The 24,616-nt window shown below is 44.4% G+C and overlaps 1 protein-coding gene across 2 annotated transcripts in view; it reads right to left on the reverse strand.

The window, feature by feature from the left end:
- Positions 1-14,852: 14,852 nt before the first annotated feature.
- The window catches only part of PELI2 (pellino E3 ubiquitin protein ligase family member 2), a 77,256-nt gene continuing 67,492 nt past the window's right edge, over positions 14,853-24,616 (reverse strand). For both annotated transcript variants that reach the window (XM_074584227.1, XM_074584228.1), the window contains exons 4-6: positions 20,974-21,171; positions 20,086-20,274; positions 14,853-16,841 (exon numbers count right to left, since the gene is read on the reverse strand). In XM_074584227.1, the coding sequence (XP_074440328.1) occupies positions 16,275-16,841; positions 20,086-20,274; positions 20,974-21,171 (954 nt within the window). In that variant the 3' untranslated portion in view covers positions 14,853-16,274. The remainder of the gene's footprint in view (positions 16,842-20,085; positions 20,275-20,973; positions 21,172-24,616) is intronic.

A 24,616-nucleotide genomic window follows, 5' to 3' on the forward strand; every position in this document is an offset into this window, starting at 1 on the left:
TGGCAGGGAAAGGAAAATTAAATGAATCCTAAAAAAAGGCATTGGCCGTAAATGCTCCAGGGCTCAGATTTTTCACCTCATCCGGGAACCAGCCCCTCATCCAAACACATCACGTTTTCCTGGGAAAGCTGCATCTTTCCCCCCACTGGCCCCGAGTCCTTCACAGCAACCCCAAATCCCAGCAGCAATCCGAGGGTTTTGCTCTGCCAGGGAGAATAATGAGGGAAATGACACAATTAAACTCTTCTGGCGAGGGGGAGCCGTGCTTATTTAAGGAATGGAGAAGCATCCCTGGCTCCAGCAGGAGGGGCGCAGGATGGTGCCATACCAGATGCGGCTCCTCGGTGGCCAAAATCCCTGCATCCCCCTCCGTGCCGTGTCCAGCCCACGCTGGAGGTCACTGGGTTCATTATTTGTTTATTCCCTTCTTCCATTTTCCCCATCCCCAAATCCCTCAGCATTTCAAAGCCAAATCAAAGCCCTGTTTTGGGTTGCATTTTTGGTTGTTTTTTTTTTTATTTAATTACTCATAATTAAGTGATTTTTGGCAGGGAAAACCGTGGAAACAGCGTTATCCCACAGATGGGAATTCAGCTAGGAATTTCCCTCTTAGCCTCCTAGCCCTAAATACATCTGGAAAAAAACACATATAGTTGCTTTATTTATTATGGCAAGTATTTTGTTGGAAATACAGCCCTCTCCCAGCAGCCCGGGACCTGTAGCCGGCAAGACCTTGAGCTGTGCCTTCGTTGCGTTATTTGTTGAGCTCCACTTTTCCTCCTGCCAAAGTCACTGGGAAAACCCCTCTGGACTTTTTTATTTTCTTTTTTGGGGGGTGGGGTGTGCGTGTGTCTAATTTTCAGTGCTAGACAGCGAGAGCGTCGCCCGCACAGGGCCGTATATTGCAGGAGCTGAACATCTGCTGAAGGCTCAGTGCTGTTGGCCACCGTGGTGCTGATGCTCTCCTGTGAGTTACGGCGCAGCGGTGACAACGCAGCCCTCGCCGTAAAAGCAAAGTGGCTTTGGGGAGGGGAGGAAAACAGTAAATCCCTGAGGAAAAGGACTTGGCACATCTCTTCTTCTGCCCGGGCTGGCAGGGTCCTGCTGAGCTAGGGATCATAGAATGGTTTGGGTTGGAAGGGACCTTAAAGATCATCCAGTTCCGACCCCCTGCCCTGGGCAGGGACACCTCCCACCAGACCAGGTTGCTCCAAGCCCCAGCCAGCCTGGCCTTGAACACCTCCAGGGATGGGGCAGCCACAACTTCTCTGGGCAACCTGGGCCAGGAGGTCACCACCCTCACAGCAAAGAATTTCTTCCTGATACCCAAACTAAATCTCAGTTTGAAGCTGTTACCCCTTGTCCTATCATTACACTCCCTGATCCAGAGTCCCTCCCCATCTCTCCTGGAGCCCCTTCAGGTACTTGGAAAGGGCTCTAAGGTCTCCCCGGAGCCTTCTCTTCTCCAGGCTGAACCCCCCAACTGTCTCAGCCTGTCCTCACAGCAGAGGGGCTCCAGCCCTCAGATCATCTTTGTGGCCTCCTCTGGCCCCAATGGTGCATCTGAGCTTCACTTTTGAGCAATGCCACTCTGATGGTCCCACAGCACCTCCCATGCCACAGTGTGGGGCTGCCTGGGGGCCCGCATTCTCTCTGGGTGGGTGCAATGACGTTTGGTGACAGCATTACAGCAGGGTGCCATAGAGTACGGGCCCAACACCAGCAGCCACACAACTGCCGTGACTCCACTGTAACTCACCAAGCCACTCAAAGATGCCCCAGTATAAGCTTTGCAAACCAGCCCAGTACACCGAGAGGGGAGAAGCACAAAATCACTGGGTATCCCGTGCCCAAGCCAACGAGTCCCCATGGACTCGAACAGCCCTAAGCCCTCCTGCACCCTTACACCCACCCGCGGCCCCAACACCTGGCCTCTGCCCACGCTGCATGTTCATACATCCGTGTTAGAAGTTCAACCTTAAAAAAGAAAAAAGTATTTTAAAAGTTCATCGGCGACGCCTCTTCACAGCAAGCTGTGTTCCTACCAGCAGCTTGATTCTGGTGGACTTCACATGACAAATGTCATACACAGAGACGATACCCACAACAGCATCCCACACCGCCTCCAGGACACATGCCGGACCCAAAAGCTGGAGATACATGGGGAAAGAGGGAAATCCAGCCTGTTCCTCAGCAATCTCCTCCAGGCCTTCCTTCCTATTAAGACCTGCCTGCAGTCTTGGGTCTCCAAAGCACCAAGCCCTTTGAAAGCCCATGCTCCAAAGGGGAAATAAAGCCCAAGCTTGCTCTTTTCTCACACCTTACGGCATTTCAGGAATACCACATGGGTCTCCTGAGGCAGGTAAGGATGTGGCCAAGAGTAAAGCAGCCCCAACATCCCCTTTCCAAGCCCAGGACTGTCACCCAGAAGTGCTCAAAGGACTAACGGAACAGATTTCATAGGGTGGGCTCCTTCCCAAAACCCCAGCACATCTGGGAGAAACATCACCCTCCTGCTAAAACCCCAAAACTAAAGAAACCATGTTCATGTAACTCCAACATACCCCACCGGGTCGGGGTGCTTTGAGCTCAGCACACTCAGCTTTGCACAAATTTGGCTCCACTTTTCCAAACAAACTCAAGGAAACGCCTGTATCCAAGACTGTCAGCTCTAAATATTCATAAGTCATGAGACTGGCTTCAAAGTCGGCAGATTTTTTAGAAACTCACTCGTACATTGCTATTATTCAAAATGGTCTTAAAAAAAAAAAAAAAAAATTAAGTGTTCTATATTTGGCTTTCTTTTCATGTATCTTCTCTTCTGGTTTGCTTTTCTCCCTGCAACCATATGGGCTTTAAAAAAGCAAAAGAAGAAGAAAAGATAGCTGCAATTCTGATACATTCACGCGGCTCCAGATGTTAATCCTTAAAACAAAGCAGATAAGGGGGAAGGGGGGAAGAAAAATCTGGATGAAGCCACAATAGCTGGTGGGAAGCTCCAGGAATCTGCCTCTGCACCCAAAGCTCCCTCTGGTACCCAAGGCACCTCGGAGGTCCCCCATCCCGTGCTCAACAGCGGTGGCCGGGGCCGTGATGGAGTGGGTGTCAGGTACCTCATTGCTCTGCTGGATTTGGATTTGCTAGAAAAGCAGGAGATGGCCATAAAACTGCAGGTAAAATCCTAGAAAAACGCCCTTCTTAGGTGACAGGGATGTCTGTTGAACAAGTCAGCGCTGCTCCCAGGAGCTGGATACAGGGACAGGCGAATCCTCATTTCCCATGGCTGCATCCCGCACCGAGGACCAGGCAGAAAGGAAAAAAAAACCACTCTGATTCCTGCTCCCGTTGAGGAAATTAAAGGAAAACCCCATGCAGCGACCCGGTGAGCATCCCCGGAGAGCGCACCAGTGCCCCCCAGCAGCACCCAGCCTTCCCCATGGGCCCCTCCATCCCCGACCAGCTCTTCGCAGCGCTCCCCAAATCCGAGCGATGACGGAGATGATCCCAGCCACGGTACCAGGTGCCTGCCTCACCTCGCCGTCGCACAGCAAAACGCTTTGCATAAGCCGATTAAATAAAATGGATGTGCTGCTCAGGACGCGCGGGGCCGGTGGGAGCACCCAGCTAATCACCGGGGAATAAAAGCTCCCGGGACTTTGATCGCTGCTGTAGTATTCTCCGAGGAGCAGCTTTACCTTGTAAATCCTGGAGTACACAGTTTGACGCTATCGCTGGGGGAAAAAAAAAGAAAGAAAAGAGAAAAACAGAGAAGTAAAACGCACAGCACAGGTACAGGGCGCTTGTGCATTAACGGGCTGGGTGAAGAAGGGCATTTCTTACTGGTGCTAGTGGAAGCAGCAGTCAGTCACCCCAGCGCATCACGGCTCCACTCCTGGAAAAAACGGGAGGCAAGAAACCTCATGGAGCCAAGTGGCAGCCAACATGGCGCTGCTAATAATATCTAATTAATTGCGGATAGCAAGGATATCCTAGAAAAATGGAGAAGTGGTTTAAGGCAGACCCAGGAGCAAATAAGGGGGGCGACCCAGGCTGCTCCCCGCCAGATGTCGGTCTCGGGTGGAAAACCATGTGCATTTGTGCAGGATTCAACCCAAGGAATACAGAAATGCAAAAACAACTGGTTCTGCTGGGTGGTTGTGTAGGAAATAAGCACCACATACACGTGCTCTCATTCTTAATGAGATAACGCTCAGGTTTACCAACAGCCCGGCATGCTGTAGAGAATACAGAGCAGCGTCCAGAAGGCTTCTGACTTCGAACACCCTGACATTTGAAAGCAGGACTGTAAAACATCGATAAAGACAGGCAAAGTGGCTTACGGAGTGGTCAACACCAGCCCCTGGTGTGGGGGAGCCCCGCGGGGCGCTGGGGGATCCGCGCTGAGCCGCTGCCGGGGGACTTTGCTATTAACGAGCTGGAAATCCATCCGAGCATCTCTGCCAAGCGCAGGCAGAGTGTGGAGCGAGGCGGGAGGCAGGATGGTTGTTGGAGCAAACAGGCTCGTTCACAGGCTGAGTGCAGCCCCAGGAGCGGGGACGATGGCAGCGGGGGGGCTTCGGGGGCGGGGGGAGGCTGCCAGCCCCACGGGGTGGGGGTCTGCAGCCAGGAGAACCCCAATCCCACCCGGTTTGGCTCAGCAAAACCAGTAACTGCCAGCACTTACCAGCTGCCCCGAGCCTCGCGGGTACGAACAGGGCGGTTGCAAGGATGGGATGTGATCTTACATCTCCCACTGAGGAGCTCAGCAGGAAAGTGCATGCACAGATCTAGTAGAGAAAGTTGAAAGAAAAAAGCACAGAAATAGTTTTAAGGCCAGAGAAAATACCACGTAGAAAGGCTGATAAAGGATCTCATCCTGCTTAAGCTAATGGGAAAGAAGATTGACGGTGGCTTGACTGTATCTGTGCACCTGAACAGGAAAAACCTGAGAGCAAAAGGGCTCATAGCCTGTTTGGAAAGAGGACGGTTGAAAAGCAGGGCCGGATTGGATGAAATGAGGAGGTAAACATCATTCCGGAGAGGGTGAGTAACAGCAGGACAGCCTCCAAGGGAAACTCAGGGATATTCTCCTCCAAATGGCTCAAAAATGAAGATGAGTGGTGATCTTGGGAGAGGTGTGTTGGTTGGATGCAAGCTCAAGTCAGGCTGGAATCCAGCAGCCTGGGCTGGGTTTTTGATCCCTTCGTGTGAGTCCTGTGGACCAAGGTGGCCCCTAAGATCCCGGGCTGAGCTCCCAGGCGGTACCCTGAGGAGGGAGGTTTGGGGAGTGCCACTGCAGCAGGAGCGGGCACCATCACAGGTGGCACAGGCTCTCAGCAGCCACCTCACCATCCCTCTGCTTTCAGACACACCAGCAAAGCGTTGTCTAAATGTCCTCTGCCCCACAAGCCTCTAGAGCCACCAAAACCCCAGCAAAAACCTGATGGTGGTGGCTCATCCCACCTGGCTTCCCATCCATGTGTCCATCTCCCCTCATTCCCTCCGCTGGCAGCATCCTGCTGTGCCCGGCCACTGGGACAGTTACTGCCCTTTCCATACAGCCCTTCAACACAGCCCGCAGGCTGGGTTTTTTTGGGAAACCAGTAGATCGTCAGAAACATACAGAGCAATTGCTTGAGGGTGATGGTGCTTTGGGTTTTTGCCCTGCGGGGGCTCAGGGCAGCTCTCAAGGAAAGCAGGAGGCAACTCCACACCAGTGCATAATCCCGCAGGGATACTCTCACTGTCAACAGAGACAAAAAAACCACAGCAGAAACCGCTGATTCTAGTAAAAAGGAAAACCGAACACTTAAACCTCGACCTTTGAGACGCACGAGCCACTCCTGTTACAGCCCGGTGCAGCTTCACCAGCAGGTGAGGACGTGAGAGTTCAACCCTCGCCACATCTCTCTTGAAAGAAGCGTTTACACAAGCCCCAGGGCTGGAAGCTGTTAGTTAGCGCTGCTCCGTGCTCCGCACATCAGGGTACCGAAGGAAACCTGTGCGTCAGGCAGGGCTGCCGGAGCGAACCCTGGGCTCCGGCATCCATCAGCAGCTCTGGTTTCCCATTGTGAATTTATTCTTTGCTTCAAAACCAGGATTTATTTATTTATTTATTTATTTTCAGAGAAATCCATCAGTGTGAGCGTGTGAGGTAGAGGCAGAGGAAGGAGGCTGCCATAGAGGCAGGGATGTTAATGGTGCTTTACCCTCCCAGCCTAACCACAGCCGTGCTTTGGACAATTCCTCCCAAACGCAGGTCAATTTCCAAAAACTTCCCTTAAAAAAAACAAAACAAAAAAAACAAACCAGCTCCGGAGACGCATAGCCTGGTAGTTTCGCAGCCCCTGCAGCAGGGCATCGATCTGCCTCTGCCGAGATGAGGGGCCAGGGCCCTATTTCCTAGCAGGCTCTGTCTTTATTAATCGCAGGCCTTGAAAATGAAATATGCCAAGTCCTTCGAATCTGCAAACAACGTCTGGGTTCTCCCCGCAGCCGGCCTGGCGTCGTGAATCACTTGAAAAGACTTTGGGCTTTTGAGGAAATCTCTGGTGTATTTTGCTGGCACACGCGATGTTTCCAGTGACCAGAACCACTGTGGAGTCATTACCTTGAACCTCTGAATCTTGCTGGAAATGTCATCTTAGAGATTTTTTCAGTATTTAAATTTGGTTGTTCACGATGGAGTTTAAAACGCTGTGAGTTTCTGCAGAACAAGCCTTTCCCGACGCTTCTGTCCAGATGTTGATGGCGGAGCGATGATGCTCATTGCGGAGTTTACTCACACCAAACTGGTTGTAGTTTTCTGAGTGGGGAATACTATCCAAATCAGATCTTTTTCTATTTAAAGCCAACTACAGCAGCAGAGCTTTGTATCTGTGAGCAAAGACCAATAAGAAATCACCTTTCCTGGAAATTAGACGAGACAATGCTTAGGATGAAGACAAGCAAGTTGCTCCTTTGCCTTAAATACACCAGCCTTCCACTGAGGCTAGAGATGCCTCTTGATAGAGGGCTATGAATTATTTATATTAATTTAAATGTCCTCTTCCTTCCCCTGCAAATTCTATCCGAGTGAAAAAAGATGTTTGGATATTTGTGTGTTTCCGTATGCTGGAAGTCCCATACAGAGAGCTGCTTGGCATGCATTTTCCAACCCGATGGCTTGCAGCAAGCCATCAGGACGCACCAGACCTACTGCTCCCAGGTTGAACCACGAGTGGACAGACCAAACCTGAAGTTTCTCAGATTCCCTGAGTGTTCCTTGTCCGTCCTGGCACATCCGAGTCCTTTCTGCATTCGCTGCACACGTGCGTGTCCCTGCCTGGGGAATCTCACCTTGGGCAGGAGACCAGGAGCCCACCATCGCTGCTTGCTGTCCACGCAGTTTGGGAGGCTGAAGATCACAGCAGCCAAACCGAAGCAGAACATCTGGCCCACACGTGTGTCCAGGAGGAAAGATTTCTCCTTGTACATCAGGGATCGCCTGTAAAACTCGCTGTTCTCTCCGCTGGAGGCTCCTGGCTGTCTAGACATGTTCGATTACATGCGCTCAAATCCCCAGCCACTCCTGATCTGGCTCGGAGCGACCCTCCTGGCTCTCCTCCCATGGAGGGGCTGGCTCTCCCCGGCCAAGGGAAAGGCAGGAGGATCTTGAGATGTAGGGCCCAGCCAGAGGACTCCAGGACTGAGGTGCTGTATCCTGAGGGGAAGGGAGTGGGAGGGAGAAAACAAATCTTACCGGAGGATTAGCTGTCCTGGGAGGACACGGTCACTGAAGGAAGAACAGACACACGGAGGAAGACACTGGTTTCTGCAGGGAACATTCCCATGAAAAGGGAAACGTTTGTTTTCTGCTTGCAGGGAGGGGGGATAAAACCCTTTAGTCAAAAGCCAGATTTCTTTCAGAAAACCCTCAAATCGTTGTTTCGAGCCTCCGAGGCAGGGCTGGGTAGTCCTGTAGTTGTTTAGCTAGGAAAGGACAAACAAAAACCGCCCACCCCAAGGGTGCAGCAGGGGAAAGCAAGGAGCCAGACCTGCTCTCCCTCTTCGCTTGCTGCCATACAGCCCCCATGGCGAGGGTGGCCGTGGCACGCGAGTGCCTTTCTACATGGACCTGAGGATTTCAGTGGAGGTCAAGGTTTCCAAACAGGACAAGACAATCCGTGGGAAAAGAAAAGCGAAGCAGCTTTCCCAAGACTATGAAGCAGGGCAGAGGCAACAACGGGGGCTGGGGAACACACCAAGCAGTGGTACACACACAGGCAGGGTTTGCTGAATCACAACTAACACAAGGAGACTCCACTTTGTACAGATATTGCTTGGACAAAGCTCAGCCCAATCCTCATCTGGACCATCATCAGGAGAATTATTCTGGCCCATTCTCCCTCCCTCCACCCCTTCCCTGGCTCCTTGCTTCTATTTAATCAGAGGGAAATAAAGAGGGGAGGGGACGCACCACAGACCTGAGATGGGCCAGATGTTACTCACGGCTCTCCCCAGCCTGCCCAGCGGGATTTGTGGTCTGGGCTCAACAGGCAATTTGGCCCAAATCCCAGGTGACCCTTGAGGCCGAGGCCAAGCCCCAGCTCCTCTCCTTGCTAACAACACCTGGCTGCGCAGCTGCTCCGCAAGAGCCACAGCTGGATTTCGGCAGCCAATATGCCACAGCACACCTCCTTCACCTTCACAAGGTGTCGCATAGAAGGACCACAGAGAAACCGCCCGTGATGAAACCCAGCAGCGTCTGCAGGCTCAGCCTGCCCCATGGCCAGCACAGCCCCCTCCACCCTCCGCGGCTTAACCCCCAAATGAGGAGGGGAGTCGGAGCCGCTTCCCTGGAAAGGGTGGCAGCAATCCCCAAAGCCTCACCACATATTGGGGGAGTCCAAACTTAGTTTTAGACGTAAGTACAGCCTTCTTCCCATCCCTGCCTGCCTCTGCTGCTCTCACAGAGGACAATCGCTACCAAAAGCATCAAATTCCTGCTCACTTCAAAGGCCAGGGCCCTTGCTATCTGCTTTAGTTGAGTTTTAAGAATACAGCGTTTAAGGCAAATACTCCACAAAATGTATTTCTATACATATGTAGTTATACAGATACATATATATAATTTTAAGCACTGATGTAATTGGGTTCTACCGAATGCCCTTCTGCTGTTCAGTATTCCCTCATCTCGAGCCTGTCTTCAGACCTGAGTTTTCAGCGAGTTAAAAAGAAAAAGCAGTAACAGGCTCAGACTCCCGTGTCAAACTTCTGTCTGCCTTAGTTTTACATGAAAGAGATTTCTTAAGTTCCTTCCTAAAAATACTACGCATCCATATGGCAATACCTTGAAAGGGTATCACAAACGCTCTGGAAACCTCTCACAAAGATCATTTCCCGGCAACACAAGCTGCAGTAACTAAGTAGTGAAGTTTTGCAGCCAGGTTATAGACGGAGGCAGGAACACACACTCTCTTCAGCTGGGAGGGGAAGAAGAGCACAGCATCTTTCATCGGGGAGCTGGAAGAACGAGGAGAAAAGCAGCACGGGAATGGGATCATTAGGGTGATGTTTACTCCTGTTGTCCTGCGTAAAGTGAACTGAGAACAGACTGAAAGCTGTACATTTGAATCAAAAACCAAAGCCTGTGGTGTTGTCTGACAGAACTGATACAAAATCTGCACAATTGGCATAAATAAACCCAGGAAAGGTTACCACTGAGGAGTACTATCGGGATGCTTTTGGATCTGAGCTGCAACACTTGTCTTGGAAGAGAGAGACACTGCCAACCGCCTCAGTTCCTGTCCTGCCTCAAGGCTTGTCTCCTCTAAGGGTCAGCAGAAACCTCTCCCCACCAACGTCCCCAGCAGAACAACTTCTCTCAGGTTGCCTTCAACTGTTTTAAAGAAAACAGGCTCACCCCCATCTTCGCTCAGGTATGAGCGGTTGTTCCTCACCCAGGCGCTGCTTTTCTTCGAGCACAGAATCCCTAACTCAGAAACCCACTGGGGCAGAGACCAGTCTGAGCACATCCATCCAGCGCTTGCCCACTTTGCGCCCATTTAAGATGTCTTGAAACGAAGCTTTTCCCTACACAGACCGCAACGGTCCCGGAGGAAAGAGGTTTCGCTCTTTTATCGAGAGCTGGATACAGTAACACACAAATAACCCAAAAGCTTCTCCCGTTCATCTGGGAGCATCTTCCCTGGCAAGTATTTATCGCTCTTCAATTACAAGGCAGCCCGATCGCCAGCTGGCAGACAACCACATCCACAGAAAGTTGCCGATATCCTTATTTCCCTTTCCTATGCTCACGCCAATGTTGGTTTTTTTTCTACTTAACAAAAAAAGACAATTCATTTTAGCTCATTTTAAAAAATGAAGCTTATGTACTCCCAGGGACAGCACACAAAAAGGGATGAATACACAGATGCAAACAAAACACTGAATTACCATTATGGAAATTAATTTTAAGAGTCACAAAGCATATTATTCCTGGAAATTGCTTTATTTAGCAATTATGTTAACACCGCAAGAAGGCAGTTGGCATTGAAAACAAACAGTTCAATTTAAAAATCAGGGAAGTGAATTAACTGAAATTTCAGGGCACTCACACCTGAATACACTCCACTACCTTGAATACTTTAAGAATCCTCAAAGGCTTTTGTTTGTTGAGAAGAAAGGGGATAAAAAGAGTAAGAGAAACTGTTTATTTCTGAAGTAAGTTTTTGCAAATCAAAGTTAAACCCTGACAGCCAACCAGCAGGGGAAAAAAAATGAAGGAGTCTGGGACAATACTGAGATAATATTTTAATTTTTTTTTTTAATTTTTTTTTCCCTGTAAAATGGCTTGTACTTCCACAGGTACAACAAGAAAGAAATTATTTCAGTCCATTTCACATGGTGTATAAAAGACCAATTTTACAAATATACCCAGAAATTTTAACAGCTGCTAACACTGTTTAAAGGTAAACATCACTTCTCCATTGTAAAGGGCTCGCTGTGTGTGAACGAGACTTTTCCTACAGTTGTGCCACAAGAAGGAGCCTTCCAGGGGCTCTCCATGGCATCTTTAATCTGAGAGGAAAGTGATACCCATCCCTAATCACCATGACACAAACAGAAGGTACTTCCAGGTGACCTGGAGACTGGCTTGCCCACCAGGAAGGTAGATATATGCCCCGTTAAGAGGAAACCTTGACAGCCACCAGCTTTGTCTGTAGTTTGGTGGTCCAAGCAACTCATATTTTTGTTCCACTGCCAATAAATTAAAACTCTGATCAACACAAAGTAAAGCTCTGACTTTCCTACCCGTCGAGGCTGACCCTACTCTTCTTTCAAGACCGAAGCGTCTGCTGCAGTCAATGGGACCAGGCTGCACGGGGCCTGCAGAACTACTGCGACTTCATCCTAGAAACTATCCCCCTCCACCCACCACCCACCCCAAACCAGCTTTACCTTCTAAGTTTTGCCTTTTAATTCACATCACCAAGTGTGGAGACTTGTGAAGGGTGCTTATAAAAAAAAAAAATCATAATAATGAGAAAAGTCTGTAAGAGACATTTGCAACTCCAATTCATATATTTTCCTTGAAGAGATAAGCAAGCCTGAAGGTATCTTTTAATTCTCTTCCTTGTTTTCTTTCCAAGCTGTATTTACTTGTTTACCTGCAACTACATGGATAAATAGAAAGTGAGAGGAGCCAAGAACTCACAGGAGGCTGAAAACTGAGCAAATGAGGAGGAGGAATCCTTGGCCAGAACACTGCAGAATAGCTGGGCTGCCCACACCTACACAGCTCAAGCACCTAACAGACATCTGTTCCTACCTGTTCCGATCAACAGCTCTACCTGGCTATTCCAGTCGGCATCAAATGCAGCATGTTAACAAGTCTCGGGGAAAACAAGACTCAACCACCTGTGACAGAGCGTTCCTCTGCAAAAAGCAGACAAGCACAGCTCATTTCAAAAGCATACGTGCAGCTCTTGAGCAAAAGGAGGAGCCAAGCCAGGGCAGTTTTCCTACCACACTAAAAATGCATTTAAGTGCCTCTATCAGGTCTCAAGATGGCCAGATCACTGCCGACAGTTCTCTGGGCCCAGAAAAGGGTCAAGACGGTGAGCTGGATGAAGAAAAACATGATGGTGTTGGAGAAGTTTCCTTCCACTTCCAGAAGAATGAAAAAATGGTGATCAAAGCAATCAGCTACTGCAACAGCACTGAAGGGAGAGTTACCACAGTTGAAACCCACAGTTTCTCTTCGGTGGTGTGTGGAGTTAAAAAACAAGTTCCCTTCAGAGACTATTGAAGTTTCTCACTGTGATTCAGTCAGCATCTCTGCTCCTCACTCAGGCTGTGAAGCGGAACCCTCAAATTCCAGGAACCGCCATTAAAACACCAGAGTGTTTTGTTGGGAAGATCACAGCCTTTCCATGTCATCCCGCAGCTTCTAACAACCCAAGGAGAATCCTTTTTAGAGCATGAACCAGGTCTGAAAGCAGGAACAGCTACAATCACATTTCTGATCGGCTCCTGGCATGTCTTTGCTTCAAGGTGGTTCTGTCCCTGCTGGAACCAGCCTGACAATGGCTTTTGTCCTTTCTGAGTCCCATTCCCACCCCCACAAAGAAAAAAATAAATCTTCCTTTAATTACTCTGCCAGTACAGTACAATTTACTGTACCGTGAGGCACAGAGTGACCACATTTGAAAAAAATTTGTGATTAAAATGCAGTATCATGCCAACTCTTTTGTACAACTTGGACCATGATTCAAAATAAGAACAACACTCACCACTCAGTCATCTATTTAGACTTCAGCACTATCAAAAAGTTGCCAGGAAAAAGGAAAGTGTTATAGCTTCAGCGTGCGTGGATATGACAGTTTATGTGTTTGGTGGTGTGGGGTTTTTTTGGTTTTTTTTTTTTTTTTTTTTTAAGATTAGACTAGAAAAATACTTTTATCTGTAAGTTATGCAGTCAAACCTGGTTTTGAAGCATTCAAATGGAATCAACAGTAACAGGTGAAAAAATCCTTACAGAATACATTGCCAGCATTTGAAATGGTGTGCAAAAAATATCATAACACCGAAATCATGAAATAAACTTTCAAAACAAAGTTTGAGGGTGGTTCTCAAGTTTACTCCCTCCAAACAGAACCGGTCTTATTTATCCAGAAACACCTTCCTCCAATTGAGTTACCAGACCAGTGAAGGTGTGTGTTTACTGAAGAGGAGAAAAAGGCTAAGCAGCCAAAAGGTCCCTCATTTGATCAGAGCCGCAGATGTGGCAGCAGCGTTTGAGAAAAACAATGCTACAAGGTCTCCTGCCTTCCCAGTAAATCCAGCTCTGCGGGATTCGCCCTAGATTTCAATACCAATTAATGGCAAAGTACCTGGATTCATACAAAAGAACTATGGAAGTTTGTTTCCCAGGTAAGAGGAGTATTATCCTTCCTGCAGTATTTCTTGTGTTATACAGAACTGCCAACAGTGAAAGAAACAAAAATCTCACTGAAAACAGTCTTTTCAAATGGACACTTCCCTTGGATACAAACCATTAGCCAGTCTACCACTTCACGCAAGCCAGACGCACCACAACCAGATGGTGTGCTAGTATTTCCAGTGAGGATTCCTCTAATGCCGTACATTCACTTTGCACAGGGCGTAGCTATACGAAGCCCTGAGGCAGCAATTAAACTGCAAGACTGAAGGAAAAGAGTAAAGCAGCTCGATAGCAGAGATGCCTAGGAACCTGCGCATTTACAATCCATTTACGCTCAGAGAAAGACTACACATGCAAGTCCTGATCAGCTCAGCACTACAGTTGCCACCCCAGACCTTGGAAGTTGTCGTACATGGAGCTCAAGACCTCCGGCCACCAGAATTAACACAGGGCTCACGACCTTAATTCAACAAGGAACATTTCCCGGAAGTGTGTTTTCATAGTATCTCTTGTGAGAAATAGAGTTAAGTATTTCACGGAGTCCAGTAAGAAGGAGGTGGAGGTGAGGCTGCCTCTCGCAGATGAGGTATATGCTAAATAGAAATAATGCTGCAGTATGCATATGGGACCTGAGGAACTTGTACTGAATAGCAACAAGGAAGAGGCACCTTCACATTTATGACAGAAACCACGACAAGGAATTGAAGGCCAAAGGCGTTTCTTCCCTGTCTGGTTGGGCTGCCACTCTTGATGAAGATTAGCCACAAGGTTGTCTTGTGGGAGTAAGGACTCGGAATACAGAATCACAAGAGGATCTCATTGAAAAGGCACTAGGAAGAAGCATATAGTTTTAGGTTAATGAGATTCATCCTATTTCCAATCACTGAGTAGGACAAAACCTGTACAGTTTGGGATTGTTAGAGAAAATGCTGCAGAAAAAAAAATTTTTTTTTTTAACAGCAAAAGCATAAAAAGAAGAGTAAAGCTATTTTCAAATTATTAAAATGCTGAACATTTATACAGCAAAATTATATTAAAAACAGCAGCAGACAAAGTACATCCCATCACCATTGGCAAGGGACATGTAAAATGTTTATAAGGTTAACTATAAAACAATTTTACAACCAAAATATGAACAGGCCAATTCAAGTATATATATACAGTATATATTAAAATCATATAAATTATATATTTATACAAAGGGCACAAGTATAGCAAAAAGCTATAGTTGATTAAACAGAACTGAGCTTGAATGATCAATTTCATCTAGAGATGTTATAATTTTCTCCCAAATTCTCTTTTTTTTTTTTAACCTGGATAGATTGATACCTCAGATACCAAGAGTACAGAAAGCAAAAGAAAAAACCCACAAATCAAAGAGTTATCATTCTGTATGAAATGAAACTAACAGTGGGCAGGGTACATCTCATATGAAATTCTGATTTAATTATTTCCATAGTAAACATTTACCAGCTCTCTTAAAAAGTCAGGAATTTCAAGTGATCCATTTCAGATGTACCACCCTGGTGCATATATTTGATTACATTTGAATGTTGTTTGATTTGCAAACATTCAAAAAAAAAAAATGGATACAAACACATCTCAATCTGCAAAAAAGGTGACAGATGGCAGCAAGTTGAAAACTGAACAAAAATACTCAGCTGAACTAGAAATGATGCTCTCCTTACAGCAGTCTGGCTAGTAAGTGAGCTTAAAAAAATTAACTTATTCTTAATTGCTTTTTTATTTCAAAACATAACAGCATATAACCACAATCCATTGAAGCACTTGAGAATTTAAACAGTTCCATCCATGGGCTTATATTTAAACACAAACTAAGTGCTCTTGTGAATTCAGGTTTATGTAAGTAAGTTCTGTATAAGTTGTACCTAAACCTTCTGTCTTGCTGCAGCACTACCCCTTTATTAATGCAGTTTTTAAAGGCTCGCTACATCTCAATTAACCCAATGGTCCTGGGCATGCAAGGAGCGGTTAGGGCAAGCTAACTTAAGCAGAAATAAAAAAGGCCAGATTATACATATACAGAACATTGGCTTAAAAAACCAGAACTAAGTATGTAAAAAGTAAAGCAGTTTCACCAGATGCAGGTTAAACAGGGGAAAAAAAAAAGAAGAAAGAAAAAATAAATCAGCCATATACCATACATAATGAACAGTGGATATCTATTACACTGAAAGGAAATCAATGCAAACAGGATTTCCTCAGTTTCAAGTAATCCTTGATGCCTTTTTGGCCAGCTGTGTTATACCGTAATAGATATTTTAATAGCTTTTATACTCTACAATTTAGGCAGCTAATTTTTCTCTTAAGTACCCAATTATCTCTAGTGAACATTCACCTATGGTTGTCCACACATTCTGTGTTAGCTCCTTGAGAAACTATTCAAGTTAAATTATATTGCAAATTAAAGACAGTTACATTCTGCATGTTCCTTCTAGATTTGAAAAATAGGTTTTTAAAGGCTTGTCAAAGTTTAGAAGAAAAAACCTTTCCATTAAAAAAATCTTAGCTTAAAAAAAAATCATTAAGACACCTTTTTCTGATCCAGGGTACTAATAAAAAGATTACAAATATACTACAATTTGACCAAGAAGACTTCATGAATATGCTGCTTTTGAGCATGCAACACCACTGATATCTGTCAAGTTCCAGGTATCAATGTATCCCAATTCCACCACAGTCCCTCACAATTTCCTTGTCAGTTCCCCATCCCCACCCTACCACCTTATTAATAACATTATAAAAAAAGGTAAAATCTAGAGTTAGTGGCAAAATCTTCACAGTAAATTGTTAAAGACAATGTTATTGTGGTCATTGCAAAGTGGTATCAGTCAATTGGACCCTGAAAAATTAGCTTGATGCAGTTGTGTTCCCCAGACAGCTGTGTTGCACAAAAAGGGCAGGCAGCATGAAATGCATGAGTACCATGAGGCAGTGGGATTTGAGACCAGTATTTTGCAGATTTTTCAGAGCACACATGTCCACAAGGGGTGAAAGCATGAGTTGGAGGACCAGCATCCACATAAAAGCCCGCTTCACAACCAAGCCAGAGAGGCACATAAGGGCCAATGGTTCTGCACATAGGACATTCCCGCTCATTGGCTTCTGTGTCACTGCGATGTCCCCAGTTGTGATAGCCATGAACATGACCACAGCTGAGGTACGCCCAAGGCTGCTTCTCTTCTACCACATCTTTACGGTTGATGCTGGGAAATGCTAAAGTGTTTAACCCAACAGGACACTGTGGTCTGGCAGCGTTTATCTCCTGTCGCAGAGCTTCAATGTGTTTCTGAGTTGGAGTGTGAAACAGTCCATCTGCCGTTCTCCACAGAAGGGTGGCTCCACACAGGTCAATGAGAGAGCCATCTTGTAGGACATTGGTCTCGTTTTCTACCTAGTGGCAGAACACAGGAATAAGCAGTTAAGCCTGAGAGCTTTTACAGCCAACTGAGTTAGTTCTGTAAACGTGTAGTCTTTCTTATCAAATCATTACCCTCCCTAGTATTTCATTTTGTCATATCATTTCCTTGTGGCCACCCATTTGTCTGAATCCATCTCTTGTCTCTTATCCTATATTTAAGGTTATAATGAGCACTGGTCTCTTATTCTGTGCTTGTACAGCAGGTCCTAAACTTGCAACTGTTACGTGCTATGGCAATACTAATTATTATACATGTTTCCTTCCTGTAATTCTTTGGGAAAGATATTACCATTAATAATCACCAACTTCTTCACAAATACCCTGTACCTCTGAGAACCCTGTTTCTCCTCTCAAATACTGGTTCTCTGCATGCCTCTCTCATGTTTAAGGTAGTATTTGCTGAAATATTCTATCAAGACTGAAGAGGAAACTTGCCATTCCTTAAGGGCTGTATTAGCAGATTGCTCTCCTGGAATCTTTGCCCACGAAGACTGGCAGAGGCTGCTCATGCAGCAAAAGATCTTTTTTTGGACTAAAAACTGCTACTCAGGACAGACTAGCTGTCCTGCTACTCACATACCATTTTTTTTTTTGGCCTGTGGCAAGTGTAAAGCATTTTGCAGAAGCGTGAACTCCCACCGCCTACCTCATCAAGAGCAGAGCTCTTCCACAGATACATTAGGGATAAATGACAAACGCAATAGCAGCTACATGCACAGGTACTTTCATAGATTATCATTACAGCAGAGTGAATTACCAGTTGAACTTCTCAAGTGACAAGTTCTGCAACTGAAGCCACACAGGCTCAACTTCTGAACAATTAACCACCCCAAGTAGTTAGGCTCTTAATTTAATGAGGCATTCCATGCAAATACAGCCCCAATGTGCGCTGCCTGAAGGCTTCTCTCATCTGACTAAAAGCAGGTACTTAAAACGTTTTCAAGGGATTATGCCAAACACACATAGCACTTTGCTGAAGTATTCTTTATTTTAATGTATTTTAATGTCACAAACATATAAACAACTTATGCTATTGCTACCAGATCAGTAGTGATGAATACATTAAAAAGGTTCTTTATGAAATTAAAGAGGAAAACAGACCTACTGCCTGGCTTTATACATAGAAAGTGCACAGAAAATACCACTAAAGCAAAACAAACAACCTGCACATTAAGTAGGTCACATGAAATCATCACGTCTGCCTAAGAATTCTACGAATAACAACCAATTTGGCATTTATATTTTAATCCAGTTTACATTTACAGACTGACTGTGGATCATCCTTGCACAAAGTACCTAGGTGGTACAATACAGATTACAGATAGAATCATAGAATTGTTAGGGTTGGAAGGGACCTTCAAGACCATCTAGTTCCAACCCCCAGCCATGGGCAGGGACACCTCCCACTAGGTCGGATTGCTCAGCCCCGTCCAGCCTGGCCTTAAAAACTTCCAGGGATGGGGCTTCCACCACCTCTCTGGGCAACCTGTGCCAGTGTCTCACCACCCTCATGGTGAAGAACTTCTTCCTAACATCCAGTCTGAATCGTCCCATCTCTAGTTTTAATCTATTCCCTCTAGTCCTACCATTACCGGACATCCTAAAAGGTCACCAGTGTAAAGTACTTCCAGCAAAAAAATTCAGTGGTTCCAGTAGTGATGAGAGAAGCCTTAATTTGATGCACTTTTCAGACAATTCCTTCACAAACAGCAAAGCAAAAGCTTTCTCATATGCAATGTGTTCAATTCATTATACAGTGTGCATTTGGTTTTATGAACCCAGTCAACGAATACTGATCGCATCAATACCAACATGCCATGTAATTTTATTTAAATGAGAATTCAAGTCATTTTGGATGCAGAGAAGGGAATTTATTTGTTTTAGCATTGCCTTTCTTTAGCAGCACTAAAAAGGTGTTTTGCTAACCATGTACAAAGGGCGCAATTGCAACATCATCTGTCCCAGTCCCCGAGGCGATGTGTGCCTGCCACCATTAAAGTGACAAAGCAGGTTATGTACTGCAGGCTTCCTACTGAAAGCAGAACAAAATATTCAAACCCCATTTTCCTAACTCCTTTAAACAGTCAGTTTTCTGCAAAGCCAATGGCAAAGTTGGAAAGTCAGTTCAGTGCAAGTGTGTGGGATACCTTTAACACCATCAAGCTAATGGGAACTCAGGGTAGCAGCACAAAAGCAACTTTGGCATGAAGATAAGGATATTCCCCTCTCCATGCACTGACAGAGTCTTTAAACTCTGGCAGCTGGATGATGAAATTATAAAACAGAAGGCACACCTTCAGCTCCTGTGAAGATGCCCCTTAAATATCCTCTCACCTCCCAAATCCTAACAAAGAGCAAAACTGATGAAATCAAAGGCTTTTCCAGGTCTGCAGGCAGGAGAGCATTCTAACCTACCAGAGGCGAGGACGACTTTTGGGGAAGCTCATCTGCCTGACCAAAAATACACTTATTTGTGTATTTTGCTGGGTTACTTCTATATGGGGGTGTTTGATTTCCCTCCCTTTGTGTGGGGGGGGGGGAGAAGAAAAAAAAAAAAAAAAAGGATGAGTGATAGTAGCATTTCTCCTTCCTAGGCCCCACAGATCTCAGGAAGGGGAAAGAATGAGCGTGCTATGGGAATTCCGTTCCATCTTCTATGGAGACGTGAACATAGTCTTTCATGGGAACCTCTCTCCTGGTTACATATGCCACAGGTCCGAAACCTTTCACTTTTGGTAAAGGCAGAGCCCATCCTGCTCCACAGGATAAAACAGGAATATATTTAGCAGGGCTTCTCTTATCTTCCTGGTGACAGGTAAATCAAACAGAAGGTGCGTTATCCAAACTTGTTTTGAGTTCAAGTGGACTCTTCCTTGTAAGACAGTACTGCAAAAGACAGCTCCCTATGCACAAACTTCCAGATGCCCCCATGTCCCAGGAGAACATTTCATAGATGGAGATTCAAGAGCGAAGTTTATTTAGCTTTAACACTCTATGCTTTTCCAGTTGGAAATGTGACATTAGCAGAAAATGTAAGAGTGTTCTCCTGTCTAGGCAGAAACAGAATAGCAGTACAGAACCTACTGTAACTTAGATAATTTCAGTGCTCACTATGTAGGGACAACGCTATTACTCTGCGGTCACCTTATGACTGTCTCCCTTCAGTGCCAGGAAAACAAGGATCCCTTGTTTTAACTACCAGTTACTTTCAACTTACCAGTTTCCCCCTTTGCTGAGCAGATCTGGTTTCCCGGAGAGTGTACACATCACCACAGACCGAGATCTCCCGCCAAACGCCAGGTTTGGACTCCTCAGTGAACCCTCCTTTTGGATGCATGACCAGCACCCCGTTAGTTGTCAATCCATCCATGTGGCCATCAGGATTTTTCCATTTTGCTGCTTTTTCCTGTGTGTGACAACCATTCCAGGAAAAAGAAAAAAGAGTTTGTCTAAAAGTTTTTAGACTAAAGTTTCACAAGCATTGTCTAAAACACAATATTTCCTCATCAGCCGGCAGTGCTTAGACATATACCTACAAAAAAAACCCACCCAACATCTTTAAGAACACCTTGTGCCAGGGTGGTAACATCTTTTGCTTATGCATCTTCAATTACTATTCTATCTTAAATATTATTATTTTTAACTCAGTTGAGTACCTCTGACTGCAGGTCAGGTAAGAGTTATGGCCTCAGAGGTCAGCAGTACAGATACTCCTAACCACCATAATGGAATACCATTGCAATGGGCAAATCCTTTTCCATAAAGCAGCTGATGTGCTCCTTGGTCTTCAGCGCTCCGTACTGCAACAGCAGCTTATTCACAATGAGTATCAAGAATATATCAAACAAGCCTAAAGAAAATCGACTAAAAGTTACTAAAGTAGAGCTGCATTGTTAACAACAATTATGACCACGGGTCCATGCTGCTAATAAATTAGGCACATAAAACTGCAGTTTCTACTTAACACTGCAGCTGGTACACTGAAGCAATAAAAGTCTAATGACAGTATAAGTTATCAACTAGTAAAAGGGAATTTGGGGACTTGAAAGTAACAGAGAATAAAACCAGAGTTTGCTCGTACATAGCAATTATTAGTAGTACTTACACCAAGAAATATATTTTTAGAAGAATCAAATCCAGCTGCAAAAATCCTTGCTGTATATGGTGGGCTCCTGTCACAAACAATCCTGCATGCAAAACGGGATATGGTGCTTTGCGTAATCTGGGTTTCATCATTATTTTGACTTCCAGAAATAGTATCTGTTACTACAAAGTCTATGGGGCTTTCTGTTGACCTCCCAACCTGCCAAAAATATAATAAAAACAAGATAATAGTAGAACTAGAAAGAACCATAGAAATAACAAGCATTAAGGACACCATTTTGCCAAGTTAAAGTTGATGACACCAGTAAACTATTGTCTACTGAATCTTTGTATGGCAAGATCCAAGCAGAGACTAATCTGTATTTTCATATTTGTCCTAGGCAGAAATACATCACTGACATGGCAAGACAAATTTTCACTTACTACAATTGGTGTACAGGCTTGCCCAACGCAGCTGCAATGAATTGTTTGATAGAGTATTGTCAACAGTGTGAAAGTATTATCACCTTGATATTTCATAATCCAACCACAGCACATTACTTACCACAATATTCTGTCAATTAAGAAAACACTAGCTTGAAAAGGCAAGTTTTATTCACATTTCTAGTTCCAAGTTAATTTGCCATGAAAATAAAGGACTTTGTTTAGACCCAGAACTTGGTTATTTTGATGCCTCATAACAAAAAACTACCCACTTTCATGTTTTCTGAATTTGTAGTTCCAGAATAGAAGAGTTTTCAGGTAAAACCAAAAATATGATTAAATTTATTCCTAATCATGCACATGCATGACTAAAGAAATTAAAAAACCTTCTTCAGCAGAAATAAAACACAGCTGATCAGAAGACAATAATATTTTTCCTATCTTGATATCTATAAATTTTAATTCTAAAATTGGAGACATCTAGGCATCTGGAACTGAAAACTTCATTACAAAATGGACAAAGGGACCTGACTGCCAATCAAACATACAGTGAGACCTTTATCAGTACTTCTAGAGGCAAATCAGCGTCACACCAACTTTAAGCTTAACTGAACTGGGAAGGTGGAGCTGAGGAACAAGGAATGGAACAGAATTTTATAGACACCTTGTGATCAAAGAAGAAAATTAAGAATATTCTTCACATGAAACTACCTTCAATATCATGAATCTGCATTTATATAAAATAACCTCCTCCCTAAACACGATCTCATTGTCCCCCAAAAAGTTACACTCTGCTTAGCTTCTTGCTCTTCAAAGCCAGCTGTGGGAACACATGTATGGTTCCATACATATATATGGAACATATGGTTCCATACATATGGTTCCAAACTAAATTTGCTGTGCCTGCTTGAACAGCAAAGAAACATTATTCAAGAGTCAAGGAAAGTGCTATTATTAATGCACTTAACCCTTGTACAGGGATCTCTGCTGTAGTTCTGCTTTCAGTTCTACTTTCCAGTGTTAAACTCCAACACACACCAAAATTCATAAATGACATATCCAGTTACTTTCTCCATAGAACGGGTCTCAACCCAAATATAAAACGCTATGAGCTTGCCACAGAAGAAGCGCTATGGAAATACTAAAAAAGGCCTAATCAAAAGTATGCACTTCAATTTTTCACAAAAAGTAAAGTGACTACTAGAATACCCAAGAGACAGAATTCAGAAACTATTTAATATGGGACGTTTCTGATTTAAATAACTTGACAAGTTGAAGCTAAAACTTATAAAGCTATATTCTTCTTCCTTGTACAGTATTACTTCTAACAGGCTTCTATTTCCCAGCCACTGCAAGTCCTGCTAACAGTCAGCACTGACCAGCAGCAGGAAGCTCATTCCTAACATTTGACTATTCTCTATCTGTATGCAAAGTCTCTTAAAGGATAATCGATAATGAACATGAAATAAAATTCTTCATAACAAGTTTCTGCCTGTTGAGTCTCTCAAATAGATCACTCTCAAAGCTTTTAGATGCAATTAGGGAAAAACCTGCCTTATTTTCCCTGAAAGGATGACAAAACATGCAAGTGTTTCCTCCCATCATACCAATCAGCCAACATGAAATTCAAATATGTTTGGATATAAGCATTAAAATCCACCTACAAAGCTTTTAGGTGTTTTTTTAAATCTCTGATATTACATGCAATATTTTAAGCAACAAAGTAATTATTTATATCATTTGTGTCACAATTATGTCTATACAAAGTAGAATATTTTAAGTATTTACTTTTCTTTTTTTTTTTTCCTCTTGGAAAAGGCTTCTAGAGGATCAAGTCTCATGTATTGTGCTATGTTTCAACATCAGAAATTATTTTAAGAAGTAGCCTTCAAAACACACAATTTCATCATGCTCCGTATAAATTCAAAAGAAGAGAAAGCCCTCAGGAACAAATGAAGAACTTTATGCTATCAACATTTACCCACCAAAAATTTTAACTCATCTGATGTTGCAGTCAGACTACAGTCACTACAGACCTAGTTCTACCATTCAAAACTGATCTCTGCAGACTTTATTATTTGTTTTTCTTCCATTTTCCTCTATAGCACAGGAGACTTTCTGCTTTTTAGTAATTTTAGGCTGTATTTTGGGACTCTTCTTGTTAACTGTGTAATATTCTATATTATTTCACTAAGTTACTTCCAGTAACAAACCATAAATCTTTCAACTGATGCATAAGACAGCTTCTGTTGTCTACACTACAGGTTATTGTTAAAAGCTGTGTAAAAACCAGGCAGTCAATCAATTTGTGAGTGTCTACCGTCAATCAAAGAAGTGCTATTAAAAACACTCCCTCCTGAGACAAGGCAAAAACCAGACAACCTGCCAACAGATAATTTAACAGCTGCAGATTCTTGGACTTCAACAGAATTTCGTTCTGATGGCAGGGAGAATTGGACCATGCATCTTCTGAAGGGCTGTTGTTCAGAAAAAAAAAAATCAATTCTTCATATTGAATGTACCTGCTTCTTGTATAAACTTGTAGTTATTTAGGGTACTGCCTACACATTTTAGCTCCTTGTAGTGGTACGAACAGGTATAATCAAACCATTCTCATCTAATCAAACTGTGAGGAACCACGTTCTACTCCAACTGATGCATCATCAACAGAATGGTTACTGAGCTCTGAAGAAAATAGTAATTTTAAGCAGCATACAGACGCTGCAGCATATAGACTTCGGGAGATGCCAGGTGGAACACATTAGTACATTTTTTTGTTATTACATGAAGAAATCTGAGCTGGATGTCACTAAGAGCTACATAGTAGCATTTGTACACTAATTTCACTATAGACTTGAGAATTACATTTAAAAAGACAAAACACACACAACACAGCAGGACAACAGTTAATCATAGAATCGTTAGGGTTGGAAGGGACCTTAAAGATCATCTAGTTCCAACACCCCTACCATGGGCAGGGACACCTCCCACTAGATCAGGTTGCTCAGAGCCCCATCCAGCCTGGCCTTAAAAACTTCCAGGGATGGGGCGTCTACCACCTCTCTGGGCAACCTGTTCCAGCATCTCACCACCCTCGTGGTGAAGAACTTCTTCCTAATGTCCAGTCTGTTCACTAAGTACAGTACGAATAAAAAAAAGAGTATTCTCAAAACCAAGTACAGGACATAAGAACAGAATCATGAGATGTCCAGAACAACCTT

Source organism: Larus michahellis, chromosome 4, assembly GCF_964199755.1.
Source record: "Larus michahellis chromosome 4, bLarMic1.1, whole genome shotgun sequence".
NCBI classification, from domain to species: Eukaryota; Metazoa; Chordata; class Aves; order Charadriiformes; family Laridae; genus Larus; species Larus michahellis.